General features: G+C 58.6%; 2 protein-coding genes across 3 annotated transcripts in view; one reads left to right on the forward strand and one right to left on the reverse strand.

The window, feature by feature from the left end:
• Positions 1–4,758: 4,758 nt before the first annotated feature.
• PEX11G (peroxisomal biogenesis factor 11 gamma) lies at positions 4,759–14,098 on the forward strand. Its single transcript, XM_039251568.1, has 5 exons — positions 4,759–4,828; positions 6,130–6,318; positions 9,501–9,679; positions 12,834–12,896; positions 13,450–14,098. Exons 1-5 carry the CDS (start codon positions 4,769–4,771, stop codon positions 13,682–13,684), a joined length of 726 nt encoding a protein of 241 aa, XP_039107499.1. The 5' UTR covers positions 4,759–4,768; the 3' UTR covers positions 13,685–14,098.
• Positions 14,099–15,743: 1,645 nt separating this feature from the next.
• ARHGEF18 (Rho/Rac guanine nucleotide exchange factor 18) overlaps positions 15,744–20,253 on the reverse strand; it is a 67,616-nt gene continuing 63,106 nt past the window's right edge. For both annotated transcript variants that reach the window (XM_039251566.1, XM_039251567.1), the window contains 4 exons: positions 19,694–20,164; positions 19,071–19,404; positions 18,099–18,224; positions 15,744–18,022 (listed from right to left, as the gene is read on the reverse strand). In XM_039251566.1, the coding sequence (XP_039107497.1) occupies positions 17,874–18,022; positions 18,099–18,224; positions 19,071–19,404; positions 19,694–20,164 (1,080 nt within the window). In that variant the 3' untranslated portion in view covers positions 15,744–17,873. The remainder of the gene's footprint in view (positions 18,023–18,098; positions 18,225–19,070; positions 19,405–19,693; positions 20,165–20,253) is intronic.

Consider the following 20,253-nt stretch of genomic DNA (forward strand, 5'->3'; position numbering starts at 1 on the left):
CTGTCAGCACAGAGCCCGACGTGGGGCTTGAATTCACAAGCAGTGAGGTCATGATCTGAGCCAAAGCCGGACGCTTAACTGACTGAGGCACCCATGTGCCCCTCAATAAATAATACTTTTAAATGGAATTTTATTTTAAACATTTTAAATGTTTCAGTTGGTTGATCAAATCATCCGACGTTTGATTTCAGCTCAGGTCATGATCTCACAGTTGGTGAGTTCGAGCCCTACATCGGGCTCTGCGCTGACAGTGGGGAGCCTGCTCGGGATTCTCTTTCTCTCTCTCTCTCTCTCTCTCTCTCTCTATGCCCCTCTCCCCTGCCTGCTCTCTCTCTCTCTCTCAAAAAATAAATTAAATTAAAAATAAAAAAATGAGGGGCGCCTGGGTGGCTTAGTCGGTTAAGCGTCCGACTTTCGCTTAGGTCATGATCTCGCGGTTCGTGGGTTCGAGCCCCGCGTCGGGCTCTGTGCTGACTGCCAGCTCAGAGCCTGGAGCCTATTTCAGTCTGTGACTCCCTCTCTCTCTGACCCTCCCCTGCTCACGCTGTCTCTCTCTCTCTCTCTCTCCTAGAAATAAATAAAACATTAAAAAAAAAATAAAAAAAATAAAAAAATGAAATAAAGTTTAGGGCCCCAGTTCATGACCACAAATCAACTATTAAATAGGTTCTTTCCTTCCTCCTTCCTTCCTTCCTTCTCTCTCTCCCCCCCCCCTCCTTTTTGAGATATAATTGGCATATAACATTGCCTATGTTTGAGATGCACAACATATTGATTTGATACATTTATACTGCAATATGATTGTCACTGTAGCTAATACCTCCCCAGGGCTTATTCCCTGAGTGGGTTTCATCTCATTAACTTGAACCAAATTGTTTCGTGGTCCGTGTGTGTGTGTGTGTGTGTGTGTGTGTGTGTGTGTCCCCTCAGTGGCTCCCCTGCCTGGAGGCTAGGGTGTTGGGCCCAGCCAGGCTGATGCAAATACACATTTCAGCCTCCTCCTTCTATCTGCTGGGAGGAGGAGGACCCCCCCGGGGCGGATCCTGGAGGCTGTCGGAAAGGGAGGGGGTGGGGGGGTGAGGAGTGGGGAGGTAATTCTGTTAGAGGATCTTCGTGTTTCTCAGAAAGTCTAAGGAAAGAAGCAAGAACAGAGCTGTCACTGGTAAAAAGAACAGCGGTGGCTCAGACCCTCCAGGAAAAGCCAACGTCTGGGCGCTGCTGGGGTTTGGACAATGCCCATGTTATGCCTGCCTTCAGCTTGTTTTGTCTCGTCCCCCCACGGTCACCGAGTGGCCTTGCCAGTGGTGGCGTTCTGCGGAATTATTTATGTCTAGCAGGAGCACACCAGGGCCTAGCCGGGAAGGCCAGCTCCTCGCAACAGCAAGGCCGGCTGTGAATGCCAGTCTGGCTCCCGTCTCGCTCTCTCAAAGGTCAAGCTCGGCCCTAGCCAGATGGCGGAGGACGCCGGGAGGCTTGGACAGCAAGACTCACTGCTGTGTGCTCGGTGCCTGGCACAGCGCCGGGCACCCGGCGGCACACGGAGGAATGCACTGTGCTGTCACGAAGCTGTCAGGGGCAGCCGGGGCTCGAGACAAGGGATGTGGCCCCTCATTCGGCCCAAGACCCGCTTCCATCTGCAGGCTTTGGCCGTGGCTGGGATTTTGTCTGCTGCAGAAACCATGTCCCTAGTTGGTGGGTGAGGGGCACACAGATGTCTGTACCCGAGTCTTAAGCAAGGAGGGCTGTGGTCAGATGTGGGGGGTAAAGAGTCTCCTGAGATGTTGTAGGGAAGGCAGACCTGGGGCTTGGGGGCCGGGGGGAAAGAAGGTGGGCTGCCTGTGGAGGGGGCTGTGGGCCGGGAGGAAGTGCATGAACTTGAGTGATATTTTGGTGACCTCGGGACGTGGGAGGGGTGTGTGTGGGGAGAAAGAGGCGAGTGTGATGTCCAGGTCTGTGACTGGGTGGCTCCGTGGCTGGCGGGGGAGCCCCGAGATGGGGACACGGAGAGCAAGGTGTTCGGGGATGACACAACAGTCAGCCTGGGACTTGCCGAGCATGGGGATGGGGTTTGTGGATGAGCAGGTGGGAGCAGGAGTCAGGTCAGGATTGAGGAGGCATGGGGACGGGGGCACCTGGGTGGCTCAGTCGGTTAAGTGTCCGACTTCGGCTCCGATCATGATCTCACGGTTCATGAGTTCAAGCCCCGCAGCGGGCTGTCAGCACAGAGCCCGCTTTGGATCCTCTGTCCCCCTCTCTCTCTGCCCTTCCCCCACTCACACTCTCCGTGTCTCTCTCTCTCGAAAATAAAATAAAAACATTAAAAAAAAAAAAAAGAGTCATGAGGGAGAGGCCAGCAAAGGGGTGGCCAGGGAATTCGTGGGAGTAGATGAGGTTTCCTTGGATAGTGTGGATGGAGCACTGAGCAGGGAGCTGAGCCTCTCAGGCTATCGCCCTTATTGAGAACCTGTTTTGTGCCAGGCTGTGGGGACATAGCTGTGACCAAAACAGATCAAAGTTTTCACATTCTTTTGAGGGACAAAAAACTAGACAGCCAGATAAAGAAGCAAAATAGTTATGTTACATACTAGTACAAGCTAAGGAGAAAAATAAGGGATCAGGAAATGTGAGTAGGAAGTACACAGGACGGTGTGAGGGGAGGTCCCACCAGAAGATAGATGATGTTCCAGTAAACATGAAGAAGAGGTGAGGGAGGGAGCCATGTGGAAATCTGGAGGAAGAGCATTCTAGGCAGAGGGCACAGCTAATGCAAAGGCCCTGGGGCAGGAGTGTACTGTAACTTGAAGGACCAGGAGGAAGGCAATGTGGTTGGAAAGAAAGGAGTGAGGCAACAAGAGAAACAGAAGTTGAAATCAAGGGGAAACATTCTGTAAAAGGCAACCGGTCAACATCATTAATCACTAGGAAACCCAACACAAAGCTATAGTGAGATATCCCGTCACGCCTAATAGAATGGCCATAATAGTAATGATAAAGCAAAATGAAAGTGTTGGCAAGAATGTGGAGAATGCTGCGCACTGCTGGTGGGAGTGCAAAGTGGTGCAGCCCATGTGGAAAAGTCTGGTAGAGCCACCATATGACCCAGCTGTTCCATTCCTGGGTATCTATCCAAAGGCACTGAAGGTGAAGGCAGGGACTTGAACTTGACCAGATACACCCAAAGCCCTGTTCATAGCAGCATTATTCACAACCGCCAGAACGTGGACACAACCCGTGTCCGTCAGTGGCTGAACAGATACACAAAATGTGGTCAACCCATCCAGTGGAATAGGACTCAGCCACGGAAGGAATGAGGTGCTAATATAAGCTACAATGTGGATGAACATTAGAAACATTATGCTAAGTGAAAAGCCAGACACAAACGGTCACATATTGCACTCTTCCACTTATGTGAAATACCCAGAATAGGTAAATCCCCAGAGACAAAGCAGATGGTGGTTGTTAGGGGCCGGGGCAGGGAGGAATAGACAAAGAGCTTGCCAGAATTACAGGGTGTCCTCTGGGGGTGAAATTATTTTAAAGCTACAAAGGGGTAATGTTTATACAGCACGGGAATGTCCTAAATGCCACTGCATTATACATCTTAAAGTGGTGAAGCTCTTTTTTCATGTTTATTTTGAAAGAGAGAGAGAGAGAGTGAGAAAGAGAGAGAGAGAACTCGAGCAGGCTAGGGATAGAGAAGGAGAGAGAATCCCAAGCAGGATCCACACTGTTAGTGCAGAGCCGGACACAGGGCTCAATCTCAGGAACTGTGAGATCGGGACCTGAGCCGAAATCGAGTCAGACGCTTAACGGACTGAACCACCCAGGTGCCCCTTAAAATGGTGAATCTTCTATGAATTTTACCTCAATTAAAGCCTGGGTGGTTCAATCGGTTACGCCTCCCACTCTTGATTTCGGCTCATGTTGTGATCTCACCGTCAATCTCAATCGAGCCCTGTGCCAGGCTCTGAGCTGGGCATGAAGGCTGCTTGGGATTGTCTCTCTCTCTCTGCCCCTTTCCCCCACTCACTCTCGCTCTCAAGAAAAAAAAAAAAAGGAAATGAATCATGTTAACTTTTTGAAAAATTTCATCTCTTTGATGAGATTATACACGCATGTGGCACAAAATTCAAAAGCTACGAGATGATTAAACTCACTGTATCTGTGGCTCAGGCCTCTAGGCTGCTGCCTGGAACCCACACAGTGACGTTTATCAAACTGGGGCCCGGAGGGAAAGCTACAAACCGGTACAATGTGTACAATGTGGCCTCTTCCCGGCCACGCAGTCAGTGACCCTCTTTGGAGCCACCAGACTATATCGCCTTTTCCAGAACAGTTCTAGGAGTTTCCTTAACTTCCTAGGAATGCCTTATATGATATTACACCAGCTGCGCATGTTCACTATTGACCTGCTGACAACAGCCGTAAGGGTGAAGCTCAGAAATTAAAAAGAAAAATCCCTTCTTGAATCAGAGCAAACAGGTCGATGCTCTTGCCTGGATATTATTTTTGTGGGTAGGTGGTTGACTTTGAAAAGAGCAGCCGTCGCGGGGCAGAAGGCAGCGGGCTCGGAGCCATCTGGGCGCACAGGCGACAGCCACTCGGCTGCAAAACCCGACGCTCCGCGGGGCAGACAAAGGGCCGGCCCAGGGACAAAGGGTCGCGGCCGCGCCTGCGCAGAGCGCCTTCTAAGGGGCGTGGCCTCCCTCCTTGGCTCCGCCCCCTGGCGCCGCGCGTCAACGTCACGGTGCGACCAGGCGGAGTTGCCATGGCGGCGCTGAGCGGCGTGGCGTCGGCGCTGGAGTCTTACAGGGGCCGCGACCGCCTGGTGAGGCTGGGGCGGAGCGCGCTCGGAGGTCTCGGACCAGGGCCAGAGCTCAGAGACGGGAAACTGAGGCCAGAGAGGGGCGGGGTCGCTCAAGATCCTCGGTCGCAGAGGCCTTCCCCGCCTGGGCTCCGACCCTGTCCCCTGGCGGTGGACATTAGATTGTTCCTGCCAGCCTGTCGTGGCAGGATATTTTCAGTACCAACCAAATCCGCACGTTTGAACTGTTGGGGTCCGACCAGACCGCTGAGGATGGTCACTGGGTTGTCCCGGTCACAGGACTTAGGGTGTTGCCGGACGCCTTCTACGGCTGGACATTTAGGTTGCGACCACATCCCCTGTAATTGGGCTCAGAGGCTGTGCCAGTCAGCTCAACCTGGCTGGACATTTCCATGTGTGAACAGTTAGGCCGCTGCAGTTGGTCCCAGGATTGTCCCTCACAATCTCCTACAGGGACTTAGGATTTTGTAGGGCTTTCCCCGTGTTTGGATGTTTAGGTTCCTCCCACATACCCTCTGGTTGGGCATTTAGGGTCCATCCAGGCCCTTGAGGGCAGACTCTCAGTTTGTTCCTACGTAAGCGTCCTTCTTTTATAGGGAGGTTTCGGTTGTACCCGGAAATGCACCAGGGGAGCAGTTGGGTTCCAACCAAATCCCTTATGATCAGGCATTCAGGTTTTAATAAATTCCCAAGCTGGACATTTAAATTGCAGAGTTTTGCTATTAAAAGGGACTGCAAAGAAACGAGAAGCAACAATATATGAAACAACAGGAAAAGCAATTTCTGAAAAACAGATGAAGCACAGGTAGAAGGTGTGAAGCCGAGCCAGTTCACAATGTCCCCAGTCAGCCACCGAGTGAATTCCTTTTATCACGAAGTAATTCAAGCAAAGTGCCCTTTTGCTCACGGGGCTGAGGCCGGATCACTTCCAGTGTGGACTTTGGTCCAGCTGGGCAGATGCAGATGTACACGGCCGCCTGGTCCTCCAGCTTGCTGGGAAAAGGAGGAACCGCAGGATGGGAAATGGTCTCATCTTCTTGTCCATGTCCCATCTGTCTCCAAAGGGAGGGTGACACGAGCCAGCACTCCCTTTGAGTGTCCACAGTGAGTTTTGGACAGTGACGTCATGTTTTTCCGTTCGGCCCACCTGCAAGTATCGCTTTAAACTTTCAGCTTTCATTGGAAGTTTGTTGATCTAATCTTACCCTGCCCCCAACTTGGTCCTGTGGGACCCACGGCCGCGCGGAGCCGATCTAGCTCATTCCGGGAGCAGGGCCGTGCTGACTGCTTCTGCTTTCCCACAGATCCGAACGCTGGGGTACAGCTGCCAGCTGGTCGGTGGGGTACTGGTGGAACAGGGTCCAGCCAGGTCAGAAGTGGGGACGCGCCTGCTGACACTGTCATCCCAGCTCAGCCACTGTAGGACTGTCCTGCGACTCTTTGACGATGTGGCCATGTTTATCTACACGAAGCAGTATGGCCTGGGGGCAGAGGTAAAGGGGCCGTAGAGAGGGAGGCGCAGACTGGGGCAAAAACGGGTGTTTTCTGGACTCTTCTGAAAGCAGTTGCATGGGCAGTTTATTGGTTTTTTTTTTTTTTAATGTTTTATTCATTTCTAGGAGAGAGAGAGAGAGACAGCGTGAGCAGGGGAGGGTCAGAGAGAGAGGGAGTCACAGACTGAAACAAGCTCCAGGCTCTGAGCTGGCAGTCAGCACCGAGCCCGACGCGGGGCTCGAACCCACGAACCGCGAGATCACGACCTAAGCGAAAGTCGGACGCTCAACCGACTAAGCCACCCAGGCGCCCCAATGTTTTTTGTTTTTTTTTAAGTTTATTTATTTATTTTGAGAGAGCGAGTGAGCAGCAAGATGCAGAGAGAGAGAGGAAATCCCAAGCAGGCTCTGCGCCGTCAGCACAGAGCCTGATGCTGGACTTGAACTCCTGAACCTCGAGAACATGACCTGAGCTGAAACTGAGAGTTGGACGCTCAACCGAGCGAGCTACCCAGGAGCCCTGGCAGTTTATTGTTTTTTTAAAAAAATTTTGCTTTCTTTTTTGGGATGACCACATGTTCCTGTTTTAATTTAAATTAAAAAATAGCTGGGGCGCCTGGGGGGCTCAGTCGGTTAGGCGGCCGACTTTCGGTTAGGTCATGATCTCGCGGTTCGTGGGTTCGAGCCCCGCGTGGGGCTCTGTGCTGACTGCCAGCTCAGAGTCTGGAGCCTGTTTCAGAGTCTGTGACTCCCTCTCTCTCTGGCCCTCCCCTGCTCACGCTGTCTCTCTCTCTCTCTCCTAGAAATGAATAAAACATTAAAAAAAAATTTAAAAAAAAATAAAAAAATTTTGCTTTCTTTTTTGGGATGACCACATGTTCCTGTTTTAATTTAAATTAAAAAATAGCTGGGGCGCCTGGGGGGCTCAGTCGGTTAAGCATCCGACTCTTGCTCAGGTCGTGATCTCATGGTTCATGGGCTCGAGCCCCGCATCTGGCTCTGGGCTCTCTTTCAAAAGAAATAAACTGAAAAAACAACAGCCCATACATTCATACATTCCGAAAGGCTATACAGGCTATTCGTAGACTAAGTAGTCTCCCTCCTTCCTGATCCCCTCTTTCCTGGTTTGTCTCCTCAGACGCAGCCCTTCTCAGCTTTTTGTGATTGCTTCATGAGATCTGTACACGCACAGGCAAATACACATTGTTTACCTAGTGAGCTGTGTGCCGCTTACACCGTTCGGCCACTTGCTTTTTTCACTTAACCAGCACAACTTGGGGGTCACCCCGTCTCAGTCCAAACAGAGCCCCCTCCGTTGTAGCCACCTGGAGCCCTGCTGTGTGGCTGGCTCGTCCCCTGTTGATGGACGCGGAGGGTTGGCCATTACAACAGCGCTGAGGCCCCGCGATCTCGAGCAGTGTTCCCTGCACGTGGGACCATCTTGTCCCCTCCCAGGGGCCATTTCCCCAGGGGATGGGCTCAGAAGCCGCCTGGGGCCAGCCTGGCCAAGCCATGCCCCTCCCTGGGCTGCCCTGCCCGCCCCCTCCTCTCCCCCTTCCCTTCTCTGAGCCGCTCCATGTTCAGACACGCCCACCCTCGCTCCACCCCAGTGCCCATGGCCCAGGCACTCCAATCTCAAGTGCTTTCCTGGACCTCCCCCCTGTTTTGACGCCCATCTCCTACCTTCTTTGATTAGGGCATGCTTCCCATGTGCCCCCGGAGGATCCCCCTCCCCCATCTCCTTGCCCAGAACAAGAACTCCTTTGCTGGGTCCAGTGTTTATGTGTCTGTGCCCCCTGCCCTGTGAGTATCTCTTCCCCGGTGTAGGGCCTTGACCTTGCTGCTTCTCTGGGGACACTGTGGAATGTGCACATCAGGACGGGCGGGGAGGGCCCTGCTCCCATGGAGGAGTGGAAGGTGCCAGGGCACCAGAAGACCCCAGGCAGGCTAGGGGAGCTGGAGTGGGGTTCAGAACCCAGAGGGAGGCAGGGTCACAGCTGGCTAGTAGGGAGGAAGGGGGCAGCCTCATCAGGCATTGGTGGGGCGGGGGCTCCTGGGAAGATGGAGAGAAGAAGGAGAGGTATGGTAGGCTGCTTGGAGGCCCCCAGGGGGTCAGATCCCGAGGGGCGGGGCCCAGGAATATAGCCTGAGGACCAGGCTCCCGAAGCCTTAACTGGATAAGGCTGTGGCTCAGTATTCAGGGTTGAAGGGCTTGGTTCTGCCATCTGAAGGCCTGAGGCCTGTGCTTGTATGAGAAGGGGCCCGTGGCAGCTCACCCCAAGTGCTCCAGTTTGCCTGTTTGTGGGGATGGTGTCCCCTGTCTGGTTTGGGGCGGCGACCCAAGCCTTGCAGCCTAGTGCCTGTTTACTGTGAGCATTGAGTGTGCAGCAGCCTGGTGTTAGAGCAGCACCCGCCCGAACCCGTCACGGCTCTCGCTGGGCCATCCGGGAACTCAGAAGACATTCCTGGGGGCGCCAGCGTGGCTCAGTCGGCTGAACGTCCGACTTTGGCTCAGGCCATGATCTGGCTGAGTTTGAGCCCCGAATAGGGTTCTCTGCTGTCAGCTCGGAGCCAACTTTGGATCCTCTGCCCCTCCCCCCCTGCCCCCCCCCAGCTCGTGCTCTCTCTCAAAAATAAACATATATGTATATAAAAAACATTCCTGGTGCCAGTGTTCACCCCAGGCCTAGTGAGGCAGAAACCCTGGGGCTAGAGGTGGTTTTAAATTTTTTTTTAAATGTTTTATTTTTATTTTTGAGAGAGAGAGCATGAGCGAGGGAGGGGCAGAGAGAGAGAAAGGGAGACACAGAATCCAAAGGAGGCTCCGGGCTGTCAGCACAGAGCCCATTGTGAGGCTGGACCTCACGAACCGTGAGATCATGGCCTGAGCTGAAGTCAGACGCTTAACTGTAGGGCCACCCAGGCGCCCCTAGAGGTGGCGCTGTTGAAGCTCCCCAGGGACTCCCAGTGCAGCTAATGGGACACCTGCTGTTGCCCTGGGCGATGACCACACTGCTGGGAAGCAGACATCGGGCCTTTCTCCTGCAGCGGCCCAGCCGCGGGCCAGCCTGCCGGGCCTGGACGTTGCCCTGTGACTGCCACCTGGCCTGGTCTGGGTCCCTGAAATGGGCCTGGGTAGGTCCGACTCCAGGCTCATCCCCAGTTCTCTGCTGTTCCTACAGGGGGAGGACATCTTTGTCCGCTGTGTGTCCGTCCTGGGCAACCTGGCCGACCAGCTCTACTACCCCTGTGAGCACATCGCCTGGGCTGCCGATGCCAAGATCCTCAGCGTGGACTCTGCCCGGTGGTGGACGCTGAGCACAGCCTTCTGGGGCCTCTCCCTGCTCCTGGGCATCGCCAGGTAAGTGGCGGCAGCGCCTGCCAGCAGGCGGCATGGGGGCGCCGAGACCCGGGCCGATGGGCAGAAGGGCTGGAGGCGCGAGGGCCTTTGCCTCTTCCCATCTTCCTGTTTTTCTCCATCCCCGGATCCGTCCCCCAGCGGCTGCCCTGACAGATTCCCACAAAGGGTGGCTTCAGACATCACACACTGATGTCGCCGGGCTGGGGGGCGGACGTCCAATATGGAGTCCCCCGGCTAGAAATCCAGGTCACGCCTTCGGGAGGCTGCAGGGGACCGGCTTCTAGAGGCCACTGCCCTGCTCGCCTCGTGGCCCCTCCTTCCATCTCAGGGCCTGTCCCTCCAGCCTGCGTCCTTTGTCACATCTTCTCAGACTCTGACCCCGTGCGCCCCTCTTCTGAGTGTCATCCCAGGGCCGCCTAGGTCACCTCCTATCTCAAGACCCTTAACTCAGTCCCACCTGCAGAGCCTGTTTGTGGCGCGTAAGGGAGCACACTCACAGGCCTTGGGGACTAGGAGGGGGACATCTTTGGCACATGCGCGCTTGTGCCCGCCGGAGCCAGGAAGCCCAGGCCTGGTCAGAAGTCGCAGGTGTGGCTGCCTGGCCCCGGGTCTCTCTGTGTGTGTGGCCATCGGCACACATCCCTGACACAGCAGCCAGGGGCTTCCTGATTGGAACCCCATACAGTTTCTAGAATTGTAAAAGAATGGTTTTCTCTCAAACAGTTTCCTCTCTGTAAATTTGCTGAGTGGGTGTGCTCAGAATCCCCCTCCCTGTTCCGGCGCTTCCCAGCAGACGCCTCTCAGATCGCCGAAGGGAGGGGGCAGTGCCCACGCCAGCTGTCACTTGTCCCTGGGCAAGACACTGGCGCTCAGTAGCCCTTGTTTTCCCCCTGCTACCCGTGCCCTGACTACACTCTTCTCATCGATGGTCTGAAAGATGAACAAACCCCAGAGTGGAAAACACACACAGGCCGTGTACAGTCCTAAGGCAGAGGCCCCTCTCGGCATTGCTGATTCTTCCCCGGCTTTGGTCTCGCACCCTGCCGACATGCACACCAGGCTCCTTCTTGATCTAGGCCCCCCCTCCCGGCCGTGGGCCTTATGCCTGGACAGCTTGCCTAGTCTCTCTGGGCGTCGGCCTTCCCCATGAGCTTGGGGACCCTGGCAGGCACCCAGCTATGCTGAAGCTCCCAGCGGCTGGCTCACGGCCTCTCCTCAGTACTGGGGACCTCTGGCCCCAAGAGACTTCCCGTTCCTGTTTTAGGGCGGCCTTGGTTCCGTTAATTTTATAAAAATTTAATTTTTTATTTTCTTTTTTAAGGCTTATTTAAAACATTTTTTTAATGTTTGTTTATTTTTGAGAGAGAGAGAGAGAGAGACAGGGTGTGAGCAGGGGAGGGGCAAAGAGGGAGACACAGACTCTGAAGCAGGCTCCAGGCTCTGAGCTGTCAGCACAGAGCCTGACATGGGGCTCGAACTCACGAACCGTGAGATCATGACCTGAGCCAAAGTCAGACGCCTGATTGAGCCACCTAGGCGCCCCTACAGCTTATTTTTTTTAAGTTTATTTTATGAAGTGGGGGCGGCGGGGAGAGAATCCCAAGCAGGCCCGGAGCCCAGTGTGGGGCTTGAAATCACAAACCATGAGACAATGATCTAAGCCGAAATCAAAAGTCGGACGTTTAACCGACTGAGCCACCCTGGTGCCCCTCGTTAACTATTCTTTAAAGATTTAACAATTTTTAAGTAATCGCTACATCCAACGTGGGGCTCAAGCTCACAACCTTGGGATCAAGAGTTGCACACTCCAGTGACTGAGCCAGCCAGGCGACCCGGTTCTAGTAATTTAAAAAAATTTTTTTAATGTTTTATTTATTTCTGAGAGAGAGAGAGAGAGAGAGAGAGGCAGTGTGAGCAGGGGAGGGTCAGAGAGAGAGGGAGATACAGAATCCGAAGCAAGCTCCAGGCTGTGAGCTGTCAGCACAGAGCCTGATGTGGGACTCAAACCCACGAACTGTGAGATCATGACCTGAGCTGAAGTCAGATGCTTAACTGACTGAGCCACGCAGGTGCCCCTCTGGTAATTTATTTTTATATATATATATATTTTATTTCTAGGAGAGAGAGAGACAGCGCGAGCAGGGGAGGGTCAGAGAGAGAGGGAGTCACAGACTCTGAAACAGGCTCCAGGCTCTGAGCTGGCAGTCAGCACAGAGCCCGACGCGGGGCTCGAACCCACGAACCGCGAGATCATGACCTAAGCGAAAGTCGGACAACCAACCGACTAAGCCACCCAGGTGCCCCACCTCTAGTAATTTTTAAAAAATATACTTTATTTTTAGAGTTTTGGGTTCACAGCCAAATTGAACCAAAAGTAAAGTGGGTTTTCCTAGATCACCACCCTCCCCATATCCCTCCATTATCAAAATCCCCCGCCAGTCGACAGACCCACATCAGCAAGTCCTCGGCGCCCGTCTGTGGTCCATGTTAGGATTCGCTGGGTGGCATGTTCTGTGTCCTTGCACAAATGCGATGACACGTGTCCACCGTTAGAGTATCACGGAGTAGCTGCACTGCCCTAAGGTCTTCTGTGCTCTATTTTTAGAACGTATACTTTTCCCATCATTTCTCCGTACTTGGTGTGAGCAAGTGTGAGGGTCACAACCAGGTGTCCTTAAGACTCAAGGCGCCAGGGAGGTTGTTGAAATGCAGATGCCCAGGTGCCTAGAGGTTCGGTTTCTCCTGGTCCGGGCACCCAGGGCCCAGGAATTGGCGTTTTGCCCTAGTCTTCCAGGTGGCTCTGATGCAGACCCACTTCCCTCACTGCAGGTACTGACCTGTGTCCCATAGTCTCTGGGGACACGTCACCTGGTCAGGTACACATGGCTGGCCCTGATAGCAGAAGCACTGGACGCTTCCAAATGTTGTGTGTGTGGACAGTCCGGGCAGGCCGGGGTCCAAGTCAGGAAGGAGTCCCTAGGCACAGCCAGGTCTGGAGTTCTGGGGGGGCGCGCAGGCTCAGCAAGCTTTACAGGGAGGCTGGGGCCGCAGTGGCAGTGTCTGTCGGGGTGGCGTTGGGAGCTCGGTCCTGCGTCCCCACCCTGCTTGTCTTGCCCCTCTGGTGGCACGTCCCCCACCCTCTCTGGTGTTGCAGGTCCTTGTGGATGGTCCTGAAACTGAGGCAGAGGCTGAGGAGCCCCACGGTGGCCTTCACCAGGTACGACATCCAGGGACGTTGGGAGTTTGGCCGGGAGAAGGCTGGCCCCATCCTGCAGCCTGGGGGCCCGGGTGGGTGAGCCTCACCCTCTGCAGGCCTGGGCAGGGGCGGCCGTGTGTGCTCCATCACGGGGGCCTACAGCAGCTCCAGGGGCTGGCACAGGTAGGGAAACTGAGGCTTGCTTGAGGCCCGGTAGGCAGGAAGTGGCTGAGCCTCCGTGGCTGCGCCCCCAGCAGGAAGGCTGATCCGAGACAGAGTTGTTTCTTGAGGACGGTGCTCACTGCGTGTTTCATCCGGGCTGGGAAGGAACGTGGGGCAAGGCCGCGGCCCCGCAGGCCCAGAAACTGCCCCCCTCCCTGCCCGTCTCCAGTGGCCGGAGGACCGAGGTGTGGATTTGACAGTTTCCGGGCCAGTCTGTGCCCTGTTCATGCCCTGGGCTCCATCGGGGGGTTTGACGGGGACTCAGTCCCACATTCTCCTACTCCTCCCAGCCTGTTTGGGGGAGTGAGGGCACTTGTGGGTCATTCACAGCACCTTCTCTTTGTCCCCACAGCCGGCTGCCCCGGAGCAAGAGGAAGGCCATGGAGGCCCGGGTCCAGTCGGAGGTGCTGACCCTCCTGAGCAACCTGGCCGACCTGGCCAACGCCGTGCACTGGCTGCCTCCGGGGGTCCTGTGGGCCGGCCGCCTCCCCCCGTGGCTGGTGGGCCTCCTGGGCACCATATCCTCCCTCCTCAGCGTGTACCAGGCTGTCTGGGCTGGTGACCGGGCCGAGGCCACCGCCCCCTGACGTGGCCTGGGAGCTGTGGATGCAACTGCAACCCTACTGGGGGGCCCCTTCCCAAAAGGCAGGAATTAGTCAGGCGGGGCCTGGGTCTTTAATTGAGTGAATCAACGCCAGGTGTAGGGAGGTATGACCGACAACGCTCCGAGCAGCCTTGGGGACAAGGCCAGGGGCGGGCAGGATGCAGGCAGAAGTGAGGCCCCCCCGCGTGCTGGGGGCCAGGGCCTTCCCAGCGCTGTGGGGGAGGCTTCCCTCAGGTCCGGAGCGGGGGGTCGCCAGGCCTTGCGTGCAGAGGAAACTCAGCAGACCCTCGCGCAGCCTGTGCCCCACATTCAAAGGGGAGTGGGAGAGCCCGGACGGCAGGTGCCAGGCAGGCCTCCGGGAAGCTGAACTGACGGTCGATTAAATGCCATGCGGGTGCGAGGCGTGAGCGTGAGTTCCTGTCTCCCTGGCTGCTGCCCCTCCCGCCTCTAGGCCTTCTTTTCCGAGGTGTGGAGGTGCCGCGGTGCCTGGAAACCACACCTCTGGAGCCCGCCTTCTGGAACACACTTGGCTCCATGGCCCCCTCCAACTCCGCACGCACAGCCCACTGGCCTGGCGCCGCCGTCAGCCGAGGTGGGCAGCTCTCCCGTCTCAAGCGCAGGGGCGCCGCCTCCCACCAGGCCGCGCCTGGGTCCTGCCCTCCTGGGCGTCCCCGGGGTGCTTGCGGTGGCTGAAGCATCTCCCACTCGGACAGCCTGGACCCGGGGCCGGTCTGAGTGCTTCGCGGGGGCCGAGCTGGGGCTGGGCCACGCAGCCTCCGGTCTCCCACTGCAAGGGCAGCAGGCAGACACCCACAGATGGTGGCCAGCCCACACCTGCCTCTGTGACATGTCCCTGGGCTCTCCACCCGAGTCCTTGTGGGAAGGCAGAGGGGAGCGTGCTCTCCCTTACATCCCGCGAGCACTGGAAAGATCCACAAAAAGTGGCAGTGTTTGCAGCCCCGGGGGCTTCACATGACAGCCACCACGTCGTTTCCTGAGGAAGCAATGTGGCAGGAAGGGCTGGGGGGGGGAGGACCACTCAGGGTGAGCACGGGGTGCAGAAGAGACCCACCTGTCCAGTCCACCTGGGGTTCACAGGTGGGGGGCGGGCCCGGCTCTTGGCCCTTAGCAGAGGCCCCCTTCCCAGTACTCGGGGCCCCCAGGGAGACTAGGGTGGGGGTCGCAGCAGCACCCGCTCACCTGCCTGGAGACTCAGGACTTGTAAGGCATTGCGAGCAGGGTGTCTGTGGGCAAACCACGGAACGCCAGCTGTTAACAGGTCACAGGTGCCCCAACAGTCTGGTGTCCCCGTGACCCCGGGACACGCTGCTGGGTGGTCAAGGGGAAGCCCCACCTGCAGTGGGGCCACACCCCCTGTGCAGCCTCTTCAGGTTGGGGGCACAAGCCTGTTCCTGGGAGCTGGGCCTAAGCGGGCTCTCCCGGGACCCGGGGGGCAGGGAGGCCGGTGGGCCTGGGGGACGACCCCAAGGCCAGCAGGCCCCACTCTGGGCAATGGCTCCTTGTCAAGAAGGCTGACATCCCAAGACCATGGGGACAGGTCTGAAAGTAAGGGGACGGTGCTGGATCAGGGAGGACTGCGGGGCTCCTACACCTCAGGCTTGTCTGGAAGGCTGCTGCTCCTGGGGCCCATGGCCGCCCCGGCCTCGCCACCGCCTCCAGGGTGGCCACCGCCTGGGGCATCCTCAGAGGGAACCCGGGCGGGCTGATGGGCCAGGCTCTTCTGTGAGGGGCGGGGCCAAGCTTGCCCAAGAGTCCCGGGGTCCCTGAGGCTACCACCCCAGCTGGGGGGCAGGGGAGTGTCAGCTGAGGGGGCTCCTACGGCGGCCCGGGCCAGTCTGCGGGGTCCCGGGCATGGAGTCCAGGCCTCCCCTAGGTCCTACTGCAGCAGAGAGGGTCAGGGGGCCCCGCCTGGGGAGGGGAGCCATGGAGTCCCCCTGCATAATCCACCGTTGACAGCTCTGAGGTCTGGGCAGCGAACCCTAAAACAAACCCCAATCCTCAAAGCAAACACTCCTGCCCACTCTTCTTTGACGCTTTTATTGCTGGAATCGGTTCTTAAGTTCTAAGACGGTTCTGAGAGACCCCGCGGTGAGGAAACGCTGCGATCGACGTAAGGGTAATTGTCGGGCGGACTAAGATTATGGTCACGATTAACAAAGACGTGCACAGACTCCACAGAGAGAGCATCTGTTCAACCACCAGCCACACAAGGAAAGTCGGGCTCCGCTCAGGGGTGACCTCTCGCTGGCTGGAGATGCACCGACTCTGCCCCGCTGCGTGGCATGACTGAGAAACCTCGGTCGCGCGGCGTAAGCCCTGAGTCCTGCCGGATGATGGGGGCAGAAACTCCTGGGGCTTCTCATCAGCTAAAGAATTGTGGCGTCTTGGAGGGTCGGACCTGAGCGCACCGAGGGGCACCTGGCGGTAAAATCACCCAGCACAACGGAACATTCTCATTACGACAGGACAGGAACCTAAGGTCATTTCCTAAAGTGCTCCGACACGTCTCGGCACGACAGCACAAACACGGACTAGACACGTGGCACAGACGCGCTCTGCTGTCACAGGACCAGAGGGGACCGCGCTTCTCCTTGCTCCTGGAGGAGGCGGCTGCCGGCTGAGGACACAGTTGAGGGCGGGGGAGAAGCGGGAGCAGGCAGGGGTTCTCAGAGAGGCCGGGGAAGTCACACGGCTTCCTGTGCTTGGGAGAGGTTCACAGCTGCTGCTTTCGGTCCCTCCGTCACAGATGCCTGTATCATCCCCACCCTGCTCCTGGCCAGCTAGGGAACCAGTCCTCCCGCCAATGCCTTGGAAGGGACTTGGCTCTGGGCTCGGTGGGGGAGCCTGGGGTGCAAAGGCTGGAGGATCCCCACCCCCGCACCCAGCACCCAGAGTTCCTCCAGAGCTGAAGTGTGGCTCAGACCCATTTGCTTCCCGACTGTTCCGGATGTCCACAGCTGTGCGGCTGGATTGTGTGTGTGTGTGTGTGTGTGTGTGTGTGTGTGTGCGTGCGCGCGCGCGCGCGCACCCTCCAGGCGAAGGTGACAGTAAGCTGGCATGGCTCATTGGGCACGAGGCACCCGCAGTCATCTGTCCATCTGAGGTCTCCCGGCCACACGTGACCCCTCCAGTATCTCACCCTGTCTGCCAGGACGTGGTGGCCCACCCACTCTGTTCCCTTTACCAGCATCAGCCCCTCAGTGAGGGACACCTGCCCTGGGGGCGTCCTCCCTGCGGGCCCAGGAACACCAGCCCATCTCATGGGGGCTGGGGCCCCTCTGCCCAGGGGTGGGACCCTCAGGCCCTCAGGAGTGCACTAGCCCTGCCTATAGCTCTCGGTGTGCCCTCTCTGGACAGGCTGAATGCTCAGGGAACAGCTGGTGCCCTTGAACCCCACAGAATCATGCCAACTGGGTGAGGTTCCTCTGGAAAGCACAGAGTTGGGCAACAGCAGATCTTAAAAACCTCCGCCAAAGTAAAATGAGTTATGGCCTGCCCCTTCCAGAACCTACAGAACCGGACTACGGTGCCACCGGCCATCTGCCTCACGCACCCTGGCCTGCGGCCCTCGGTCCCCAGCGGGCTGTGCGTCACCCCTGGCCTGAGCTCACGCCCCAGCCTTGAGGTTCGCTGTGAAGACACATGGGTCTCTGCTTTGGACGCTGATCCTGCTGACACCACCCAGCCCCTCCTGGTGCCCCAGTGACACGCTCCAGCGTCGCCTGGGGGCTGCGGAGCCTGGCCCAGGGCCGGCACCTCCTCCTCAGACTGGGGCCTGGCCTGTCACCAGGCCTCTTGCGGAACCACCAGCGTTCGTCACTACCTGGAACGAGGGCGTGGCGTCACCCTCTCCCTACCCAGATGGGGGGCTACACCCGAACACAGCTCCTCAGGTCAGCTCTGGCTCACCCTTCGATTATAAACTTTACAAACTTTCCTTTCGATATTAAAAAGAAGTTTAGAAAGTTACCCAGGCACCACTGCTAATCCTATAGAAAGAGCCTCGAGACGACAGGCCCGCCCCCGGCCCAGAACCCAGCCCCAGCCAGGCGGTCGCTGGTGCTGGTTTGCTCGGGAAGGGGGGAGGGACAACCGGGCTGCTCCCCGGAGAGCAGGACAGGGAGGGGTTTGCACCTGGAGCCCCAGCCCCTCTAGAAGAAGATGACGTCTTCCTTGCTGGCTTCTTCCTTGTCCAGGGGTGTGGGGGGCAGTGGCAAGGGCGATGGGGGCATGGGTGCGCCCCCGGGCTTGGGGGTGGAGCCCTCTGGGGGGACGTCAGCTGGGGCCGGGCAGCAGGGGTCTGGAAGAGAGGGGGTGGTGGGCGTCAGCCGCTGCCGGGCAGCACCGCGGCCCTGCCGCCCGGGGCCTGGGCTCACCTGGGAGTGGCGCGGAGCCGTGGCTGCCAAGCAGGACGGGGCTCAGTGAGCGGCGGTTCCGAGCGGCGCTCTCGTCCTTGCCCATGAACTTGCTGAGGAGCAGCTGCTGCTTCAGGTCGAAGGAGGCTGAGGGCAGAAGGGCACAGCCCGGGGTGTCCGGTCTCGCTCCAGACACACAAGCAGCCCCCCACCTTGGCCAGTGGCCTCCAACCCCTCTCCCTGGCTCTTCCCCCGGGCAGCAGAGGGAGGGCGTATGCACCCACGGCCAAGGACGACCGCAGAGACAGCCACGCCGGACTGCAGAGGGCCGCTGGGCGAGAGAGACCCCAGAGCCCGGGCAGTCCCGGGACCCAGGCCCTGTCATCAGGGAACACCCCAGGGCTGGCTCCCCTCAGCCAGAGCCTGAAGGCGGACAGCGCCCGAGGGAGCCCCTGGGCTTTCCCTGTGGGGGACCGCTCACTGCAGAGTGCTCTGCGCGAGGGCCTCAGTGTCCCCTCTGTGGAAGGAGGACACCGCAGAGACCCGGGTGCTCGTGTCGGCACTGGCTGGGGGCTGGTGGGGAGTGTGGGCACTGCTGGCCTCCGTGTCCCTCAGTGACCCGGGCTCTCTGACCTCTCCTGGGTCACCCATTTGCAGGCCCTTCTTTCTGAACAGGCAAGATGTTCCCTCGTCCCCAACCCCAGTGAGAGGGCCGAGGTAAGAAAGGGACACGGGGTTGGACGTTTTAATTTTGCTTCTTGGGGTGAAATACCACGTGGGGAGAGGTCGTCCCTGTAGCCTGGTGTCACCAGCTGCGCCTTCCAGTCTCCTCCCGGTGCCCCTCCAGGGAATGGCCCTGCGGTCCCATTTTGGTTTGCTCACAAGAAGCGCTCTGGTTTCACAAACTGCACATGACTGGACAGGGCAGGCACCTGAGATTCCCCCCTGCCCCCCACTCCGCCTAGAGGCCGCCGGCGCTCCCTCCGCGCTCACCCGAGCTGTCCCAGCGCTGCGAGCCCCTGCTCTTGCTGCCCTTGTCCTTGCCGCCCTTGGTGGACGCGGCCAGCTTGGTGGGGATCTGCTGCTGCACGGCCGCCTGCCTCTGGATCTGGTTGGTGGCGCTGAGCAGCTGGATGGGCACGTCGCTCTTGGCCGGCCGGCTCTCGGCGGGGGCGCTGTCCCGGCGGGCCACCTCGGGGCGCTCTGGGAACTCGGGGCCGGGGCCGGACAGCAGCAGGCTCGCCCGGGGTCCTGGCGCTTTGGCGAGGGCGGTGGGCCCCTCCAGCCCGTCCCCGTTGAAGCTGGGAGTGTGGCTTGAGGGCTGGGCCTGAAAGCGACAGACGCCACATCCCCCCATCCTGCTGTCGTTCCTGCTGACGCTGATGCCCACCCGCCCGAATCCAGGGTCCTCAGGTCTGCAGTGTCCACGGCCAGCCTCGCCCCCTTGACCAGAGATACCTGCGCTCTCAGCCGGGACGTTCTGTTTGGGGGCAGAGCCGCCACTCACCGCGGGCACACGCGCACTTAGTTGCGCACAAGTCACTTACACTAACACGCGCCCAGGCTCCCGCGCCCCCGCCGCCGCGCGCGCCCCCGCCGCCCCGCCCCGCCCTCACCTCCGCCAGCGCGTCCGGCGGCAGCGCCCCGGGCGCCGTGTTCTGCTTCTTGAGGCGCCGCTGCTGCTCCAGCTGCTCCCGCTCCCGCTCGACGGCGCGCTGCGCCTCCCGCAGCCGCTCCAGGTCGTGCTGGTAGGCGCGCCGCTGCTGCTCCAGCCTGTCGCGCTCCTGGCTCAGCCGCTCCTGCAGCTGCAGCGACTCCTCCTCGCGCTGCCGCAGCCGCGCCGCCGCCAGGTCGAGCTCCTGCCGCTGGCGCTCCCGCTCGCGCTCCCAGCGCTGCTGCTCCAGCAGCAGGCGGCCCTGCTGCTTCTGCACGCCCGCCAGCTCCTCCCGCTGCTTCTCGAAGTTGCGCTGGCGCTCCTGCTCCAGCAGCAGGTTCCCGCGCGTGGACTGCAGCCGCAGCTGCTTCTCGCGCTCCTGGAGGGCGGCCCTCTGCATCTCCACGTAGCTGTCCTGCTGGGCGATGACGGCCTGCGGCGGAGGGGGGGGAGGCCCCGATTCGAGGAGGCGGCCTGCCCTTCCCTGGACCCCAACCTCCCACACAAGGGCATGGTCGCAAC

Source organism: Hyaena hyaena, unplaced genomic scaffold, assembly GCF_003009895.1.
Source record: "Hyaena hyaena isolate Hyena2069 unplaced genomic scaffold, ASM300989v1 scaffold_396, whole genome shotgun sequence".
Classification (NCBI taxonomy): Eukaryota; Metazoa; Chordata; class Mammalia; order Carnivora; family Hyaenidae; genus Hyaena; species Hyaena hyaena.

Excerpts from the sequence above, each read along its gene's own strand:
- PEX11G (XM_039251568.1), top strand. The coding sequence starts at position 4,769 with ATGGCGGCGCTGAGCGGCGTGGCGTCGGCGCTGGAGTCTTACAGGGGC. Across the intron at positions 4,829-6,129 it reads ACAGGGGCCGCGACCGCCTG|ATCCGAACGCTGGGGTACAG; the intron begins GTGAGGCTGGGG and ends GCTTTCCCACAG. Across the intron at positions 12,897-13,449 it reads CCCACGGTGGCCTTCACCAG|CCGGCTGCCCCGGAGCAAGA; the intron begins GTACGACATCCA and ends TTGTCCCCACAG.